Source organism: Rhinolophus sinicus, linkage group LG10 (genome assembly GCF_036562045.2).
Source record: "Rhinolophus sinicus isolate RSC01 linkage group LG10, ASM3656204v1, whole genome shotgun sequence".
NCBI lineage: Eukaryota > Metazoa > Chordata > Mammalia > Chiroptera > Rhinolophidae > Rhinolophus > Rhinolophus sinicus.
The window spans coordinates 6,728,085-6,735,891 of NC_133759.1; the positions used below are offsets into that span (position 1 = coordinate 6,728,085).

The 7,807-nt window shown below is 49.5% G+C and overlaps 2 protein-coding genes across 6 annotated transcripts in view; both read left to right on the top strand.

Moving 5' to 3' along the window:
• The window catches only part of USP4 (ubiquitin specific peptidase 4), a 39,462-nt gene extending 35,585 nt beyond the window's left edge, over positions 1-3,877 (top strand). For 3 of the 5 annotated variants that reach the window (XR_012489565.1, XR_012489564.1, XR_012489566.1), the window contains 2 exons: positions 468-571; positions 2,756-2,844. Coding sequence is in view for 2 of the 5 variants with exons in the window: in XM_019723865.2 (XP_019579424.2) it covers positions 468-571; positions 2,756-2,844; positions 3,203-3,364 (355 nt within the window). In the remaining 3 variants the exon portion in view is untranslated. Of the gene's footprint in view, positions 1-467; positions 572-2,755; positions 2,845-3,202 lie in introns of those variants that run through there. The other 2 variants (XM_019723865.2, XM_019723866.2) reach the window with 1 other exon arrangement.
• Positions 3,878-4,457: 580 nt separating this feature from the next.
• On the top strand, positions 4,458-7,807 carry LG10H3orf62 (linkage group 10 C3orf62 homolog). Its single transcript, XM_019723869.2, has 4 exons — positions 4,458-4,572; positions 4,866-5,280; positions 6,161-6,252; positions 7,270-7,807. The coding sequence occupies exons 2-4, from the start codon at positions 4,871-4,873 to the stop codon at positions 7,533-7,535; spliced, it is 768 nt and encodes a 255-aa protein (XP_019579428.2). The 5' UTR covers positions 4,458-4,572; positions 4,866-4,870; the 3' UTR covers positions 7,536-7,807.

Consider the following 7,807-nt stretch of genomic DNA (forward strand, 5'->3'; position numbering starts at 1 on the left):
GAGGTGGATACATGCATGTATCTAAGTATAGGCTGGTAAGCGGGAGTATGTAGGGGGTGGGTATATAAGTCTTGTACAATTCTTTTGACTTCTTTTATATGTTTGAAAATTTCAAAATAAAATATCGGGAGAATGTTTCTGGGGCCTGTTTTCATAATTAGCTTAAATTTTTACGGCACCAATCGTAATTTTGATAGTAGCAGCCATTTCTACATAGTTACTGCAGCCGTCACCATGTGGTCTGAGGCGGGAGTTACCAGGAGGCCTCCTCTCTTTTCTAACCTGAACTTGTCAGTGGTCAGAACAGGACCCCCGGCCCCTCCTGTCATGGTTTGTTCGTTCCTCCAGCAGCTGGTGTTTGAGCGCCTCCCTGTGTTCCAGACTGTTGCATGAAAGGGGTTGCTGGGTTACTCTACCTTTCTCCGAGTTGAACGTATTTAAGGGCTGTTTTTGTGTTTTGTGCTCAGAGGTCTGAACATGTCCGAGTTTGTCTGTGACCTGTCAGCAAGGCCGTATGTGTATGACCTCATTGCCGTGTCCAATCATTACGGAGCCATGGGGGTTGGCCACTGTAAGTACTGGCATCTGCTTCCTTCTGAGATCTTGAAATGCCCTCAGCCAGGCACATCTCACCAGCCTCTCCCTGTGCCCTGAGCACTGCACTCACACAGCTCCATGGGCCTCCGCCTCTTCCATACTGCTGCCCTTTCATTAAAGAGCTTTTGTGGTTTTCATATTCTTTAATCCAGTAATCCTACCTCTGGGAATTATCCTAAGAAATGACTTGACATTGGGCAAAGCTTTATGCACAAAGATACTCACTCATTTATAGCAATGAAAAATTAGTAACAGCATTGGTGATTAAGAGTTGGCACTACTCTCCATTCACTTGATGGAAGAGCTCACAGCCATTGCAAAGTGAAATTAATGTGGGCAAATGCTGGTGATTTGTTAAGTGAAAACTACACACACATCATTACAGAAGGTAGTATCACAACTATGTTAAAACAAAAAGCAAAGAAACTGATTGGGGGTGGGGAAACCTAAGAGTAGAGACACCAAAATGTTAATTTTACTCTTTGCTCATCTTTATTTTTCAAAATTTCTATATAGTGTATGTTTACTTTTATAATGAAAATAGACAGATCTAGTACATTTTGTTACCTGCTTACGGAAAGGTGTTAGTAACATTGAAATGAGGAGCTGTGTTTCCTCATATCTCCTTTACTGCATCAGCACTGTGCCAGCTGCCACCACAGCCAATGTTAGGGCCCCAAAAGGTGACGCCCGGGAGGTGTCAGCTCCGTTTATGCTCACAGTGGATTATGGAATTGCCCTAAACCCTATCTTTCTCCCCTATACTGGTAAGCTTCTTCTGTTGGCCCAACAATCTGCTGTCCTACTCCTCTGTTCTTATGTGTCACCTACTGGCTCCAGGTGGCTGCTCAGTCTCCAGCCCTCAGATCTACAGTCTATGCCATCAGAAGAAAGGAAAAAAAGAGCAGGACCTCCTCTTTAAAGCAGACCTCCCAGAAGTCCCCTTAGCTCTTGTACAGACATTGCAGTGGCTGTAACTGGGTCACATGGCTACATCTAGCTTTAGGAGTGGCTGGAAAATAAAAATTGTGTCTGTTTGAAAATGGGGGTTCTACTGGAGTGGCGGTTAGCAGTCTCTGATCACATCACATGCTATAGCTACTTTACTCTTCCACACCTTTTTTCTCCCCAGATTGACTGATAGTGTGTTCATGCTTGCTGGTCAGATGCACTTATATTTTAATTGCCATTTTAGCATATAAACAAACTACTTGGGCACGTTTCTTAGCTTCCATATGCTTCAGTTTTCTCATCCAGGAGGTTAGGCTGGTTGCATGAGGGCCCATGTTGGGTCCACAGTTGGGACTCCCAGATTGAGCTCCCCGTCACCGTTAGGCCGAGCAGACACAGTGACACAGTGGGGACAGGCGCTCGGCACCATGTGCCACCTTCCCTTTGCTCTTCCCCACCCTTTGCACTAGGCACATGGCAGGTGGAGACTGGAAACCACATCTCCATTAGACTGTCATTCTTAGAGTCTGGAGCAGGGTGGAGCAGGCATTGGACACTGCTGTGGGATTGCTATTGTAAACACATCCTGCTTGGAAATGGAAATGAAGACAGGAAGTGTTGGCTGTGGGGAGTTTGGATCGTGAAGCACTGGTGCAGACTCTTAACTCACTGTTTTAGAGAAAGATAAATTGAAGTCTTCTGCCCACATCCCAACTCTGCAAACCCACATGCCCAGTGAGTCCCTCACTGGGACGGGGCCACAGGCTCCAGCAGCAGTAAGAGGCAGGAGTAGCCCCCACCTGGACAGTGGGGGAGTTTGACTTGGCGTGTTCTTTTGAGAGCGATTGTTTTGCTTAAATCTTAACATCTCAGCAACTTTTATGGGTCATCCGGCTCTGGATTATTGTTCATGGCCATCTTGAAAATCGACTGGGATTTCTCTGTTGTTGTTTTTTTTTATTCATTTCCCAAAATCACAGTGTAAAGCATTGGTTCCCGACAATCCATTTTTCAAGCCTAAGAGAAGGAACAGGTTTTAGAAGGGCATGTGAGTTATCTTTGGGTTGTTAAGGCAAGCTGTAAATTACTTTTAATTTCAGGGTCTTTGTTTTGCTTCATATTTTTGGAGTGCTGTTATTGGTTAGTGCAAGCCTCATAGGCAGCCAGATGAATTCTCTGGTGACTGCTAGAGTATTGTTTTTGGCAGACACTGCATATGCGAAGAACAAACTGAACGGGAAGTGGTACTACTTTGATGACAGCAATGTGTCCCTGGCCTCTGAAGATCAGATAGTGGTGAGTAGACCCTGATATCTGTGTCCTCCTTTTTCCTTGATGAATTAAAGCCGGAAGTCTCGGGGCCAGTTGGTTGTTTAGTCACCCTGATGTGACAGTGGGACCAGTGGGTAGAGAAAAAGTTGGCTGCCGTTCCTTCTGGTACCCTCCACAGGGCACCCGCCCTGCCCAACTCCGCCTCGGGCAGGGTCAGCACGAGTAGCCTCAGGTGGAAGGGCCTTCCGGCCGCCTCTGTGTAGATGCACAGGCAAGATGGCAGATCCCTGAGAGGGGTGTGTTTTGAACAGAGAGAAAAAACTGGGACGAATGGGTGATTTTTTCCAACCAGTGAATGGACTTTTCCTCTTTTGTGTTTTAGACAAAAGCAGCTTACGTGCTGTTTTACCAGCGTCGAGATGATGAGTTGTATAAGACGCCTTCACGCACCAGTTTTCCGGGGCCCTCTGATGGAGGGACAGGGCGGAGCAGCGCACAGCAGGGCCTGGGGGATGACGAGGCTTGCAGCATGGACACCAACTGACGCTGCCACTGCCTCTGACCCGCCACCCGCAGGACCAGTGTAATCCCCCGGGGGACATCTTTGATCCTCTGGAGACTAGTGTCTGGTTTAAAAACCAGATAAGGAAATTCCCTTCTTTTATGAGCAGAAGAAAGAAAAAAAAAAAAAGACCCTGTTTGCTCAGAAGGGTTATGTCAAGAGGCTGAGTTATTCTTCTTTTTAAACAGATGGTGAAAAATTGCTGTAAAACCTGTAGCGCTACAGAGTGGGGGTTGGGCAGGGGGCGCCCAGTGGTGTGTCTGGTGGGTTCCACAGACTGGAAAGGAAGGAGCACAGAGTATGGTGCGGCCATGAGGACACGACCTGCTGCAGGCTGCACCGAGCTCCTGGATTTCTGCTCCTGGTGCCAATTGCTGGTCACCCCAGTAATCTGCCCACAGGAAACCAGGCCTCAAGTAAACTTGATGTCCCCTTCTCCCTTGCTGTGCCCTGCGATGGGTTTATGATTCCCTAAAAATTGGCCACTGAAGCCCATTTCTGTTTCCCTTTGAGTCGTCTTTGAATTTCCAGCTACACCTAATGAAATGAAGATATTTGGTGTGAGGGTCACCTGGCCCTCCATCTCGTGTGGAATCGCGCAGTTCCATTATGTCCCCCGCCATCCTTGATGAATTGAGACAGCTGGATACTGTGGAACTTTCACTAGCAATCAGGAGAGTTGTACACAAAACTGTTGGGTACCTTGGCCCATCCACCGCTTTCTCTCCATGTTGGCTTGAAACCTGGAACCTTCCTGGGAGTTTGTCAGGCCTAGTAAGGGCTCCCTATCTTGCCGACTTTTGCTGAGAAGTGAGGTATCCGTCCCTCCCTTCGGTGACCTCTGGTAGGCCTCTCCACCCCTGCCCTTCCCACCCCTGCCGAGGTCCCTCTGGTCACCTTACCCCACCCCCACTGGCCTTTGTCGTGACCTGGAGCTCAAGTCCCCACCGCCTCTGTGCGGGAACCCGTGTTTCCCCTCCACGTGGGTTTAAAAACCAGTCTGGATTTTTTTTTTTTTTTTGACCTTTAACCTGAGTTGCCGTTGGGCCGCTGGTCTGCGCTGGTCTGCGGCTCGCGCGCTCGCTGGGGCGGTGACCGTTGGTGGGGGCGGGGACGTTGGTGGCTGCGGTGTGGCCACGCTGTTTCGTTGAGGACGAGGGAGCGGGGCCTGGTGCGGTGCAGGGTACAGGGTAAGGCGGCTTGAGAGCCGAAGGGCTGCGGCTGGATGGGCCTGATGGGGAGGCAGGGCAAGGGCGGGGCCGGGTGTCCCGGGCTTCTGCAGGATCGCGGGTTCCTGCCGCCCACACGGGAAAATGCCGGGAGTATGGGGTCCCCTGCTTCCTGGCCCGTAGCGTGATCAAGCTCAAGGAAATCGTGACAGATTCCCCATTGGGAGTGGTTTGCAACCTCGCCGTAGCGTTATTCTCGTGTTGCTCTGTACATTTCCAGTGTATTACATAATAAAAGACATGGTCGCTTTTAGGGAAAATGTCTGAAAAACTGAGAAGATGCAGGAAAGAGCTGACTGCAGCCATCGATCGGGCCTTTGAAGGAGTCAGCGATTCCCAGGAGTCCCCTGGCCGGCCGTGGCTGGAGCCCGACGCCGCGCCCCTCTCCTTCCGCCGCCCGGTGCGCGGGCTGCTCTGCCCGAGGCACCCGCTGGCAGCCTGCTCATCTGCTGCTCCTTTCGCTCCTGTCCCGTGTACTCCCGAGAAGGAGAGCCCTGCCTTTGCACCAAACCCTGCTCCAATGAGTGCAAAGCCACATGCTTTGTGCCCCCAAAGAAAACCTCTTACCAGCAAGGAAAACGTATTGCTGCATCCCTGCATTTTGGCACCTGAAAGACAGTTTTGGAGGGCGGCAGGCGATGGGGAGAACTGGAGAAAAGACGGTCTGAGGTGATTCCAATTTGATAAGTTTCATAGCTACCATTAGGGGGGGCCTCGTTTCTGAACAAATTGCTGGAGATCCTAATTGAGTCCCTAACACTGCTCCTGCCTGCCTTTGGGAACTCGACGACTATATTTAGTTCAGAGACTTCAGATTCTGGCCCAGAAAGCATAAGCATGCGTGTGTGTGTGTGTGTGTGTGTGTGTGTGTGTGTGAGTGTGAATGTGAGTGTGTGTGGGGTGGTGGCGGCAAGGAGGCCTGGATGTCCAGCCAGTCCGGGGAAGTGCTTTGCAGTACCCAAAGGAGTGCTGAATGCTTAAGAACCTGATTTTTAAAGCCACCTTATTTTTTATATCACAGAAACAAAATCCTTAGTTCTGGTGACTTGCCCACATTGGGGACAGGCTGAATGGATGGTTTGTTTCATCCTTGTTTCTGCTCCCTCCCCTTGCCCGGAGCTTTTTCTACTATCTGGGGTTAAGGTCTCCCCTAGACCTTTTCTCCCAGGTAGCTTCAAACTGCCTGGTGCCCAGCACCTTGATTTAGGGCAAGGATCACTGTATGGAATGAAACTGCAAGTTCCCTGCCATCTGCCATCTTGGCGTCCGAATGGGCAGAGAATGAAGCCATTTAACTGGTTGAACTCTACAAATATTTATACCGGTATTCGGAGCCATTAACCCTCAGTCTGTGATGCTCATCTGTCGTTACGAAGACGCCATTACTCACTGAGGGAGCAGTTGCCACTTGTCCTCTAATCACAAATGACAACTTAAAGTTACCAGGACATTTTTGTCTTTAAGATTAGCTATCACTGCGATCCCCTTCAATAATTCCTGGAAAGAGGATCTAATTCCCCGCTTTTTTCTTTTCACCTGGGGGCTGCAGGAAGGATACGGAGAAAGATTTGAAGGTTGACTCAAACGTGCCACTCAGCAATTCTGGCCAAGAGGTCACAGTGGATGTGCTTGAACTGATCGGTGAGTACAGCAGCCGGCCCATCCTCTTCCTGGGAGGATCGGTCCCTCACACAGGCCCCTGCATTAGCAAGTGTCCTGTGGCACTTTCTCGCCCATGTACTTGGTAGGCTTGTTCTGTCCATGGCAGGTTCTGTGCATAGAACTCTCATGGAGCTGCAAGCCTGTTGGAGTCACTTCAGAAATGTCTAGTTACGGTGATCCCTGGAGGCAGGGGACAGCGGCCTCCAGGACTTGGTGGTTGAGCTTAGAGCTGAAGGAAACAGGACAGAGGCAAAGATGGAGGGAGAGCAGTCCAGCTGGGGTGGGTAACACAAGGTTAAAAGAAATGTTAGAAGCCAACAGCTCTGCTGTAATTTCACCACCCAGAGACGATGTAGTGTCTACCTCTGGTCAGACATGTTTTTGTACACACGCCTTTGTATGTTCTGTGTATGTATATTACATGTGCCCTATTTGCAGTGACTCCCATCACAGAGTGGGCAAACAGTTCCAAGACCAGGGCTCTGAAGGGCCTCCAGGTTATAGGGGATGAAAGGGAGGGCTGGTGAGGGGAGGTACATGCCCTAGACCACAAAGCAAGCCCCCTCCCAGCCCACTACTTTAGTGGATTGAGTCTCCTCTAGCAGCCTCTGCAGGTGAACTTAGGTCGCCACTACCTCTGCTCACCATCTTCCACGGCCCTTGCCAGTGTCAGGCAGCATTCTGATTACTCTAAAAAGCCCCCTTTTTCACACTGTCTTGTCAGGTGTGCAGGTCAGGTTGCTCCCTGAGAGCCAGGACACGTGTGCATGTGCATCTCTCTGTCCTCCACTCACACCTTTGGGACCTGGCAGTTGCTTGGGGCTCAATAAATGCTAGATCCACCTTAGTATTTGTCACTGACTCTGGCAGCCTGCTTGCCCCGGCTTTGCACAACCCCAGAGGAGTGGCCACCCATTCCTGGGTTTTACCTTGTGCTTGAAATGTCTTTGGGCACCTTTCACTGGAATTGTAATGTCAAATGTTCTTATTTTTAAGACCATACAAGCATCCGAACTATTGAAGAATTAGCTGGAAAACTAGAATTCGAAAACCAGTTGAACCATGTGTGTGGTCGCGGTGAAGATTTGCCCTTCAAGGAGGAAGTCTGGGCCCTGCTCATGGACGAGAGCCCGCAGACGGCCTCTGAGGCCAACGCTGGCAGCCTCAGGCAGGCTTTCGATGATCAAAGTGTCATCGAGACGGTGCTGGACTTGGAAGACGACTACAATTTGATGGCGCCTTTTAAATACCAAGTTGCGTAAGGACAGTTGACTTTCGCTTTGATTCTTTGCAGCAGGAGGCTGACATTCAGACATCTGCACAGTTGTCAACAGAGGCCACATTTTTAAAGGGTTGACAGGATCTGAATTACCACACACTTTGTCATTTCCAGTCTTGTCCCTTTTGAGCTGAGAGACCTTTTTCAATTCTGTTGGCTTTGAAATGTTTCTTACTGTTGATTTTTTTTCTTCATTTTTCGTGACATCTGTTTTTTTGTTTTGACTGATGTTCAATATACCCAGTACTCAAGGCA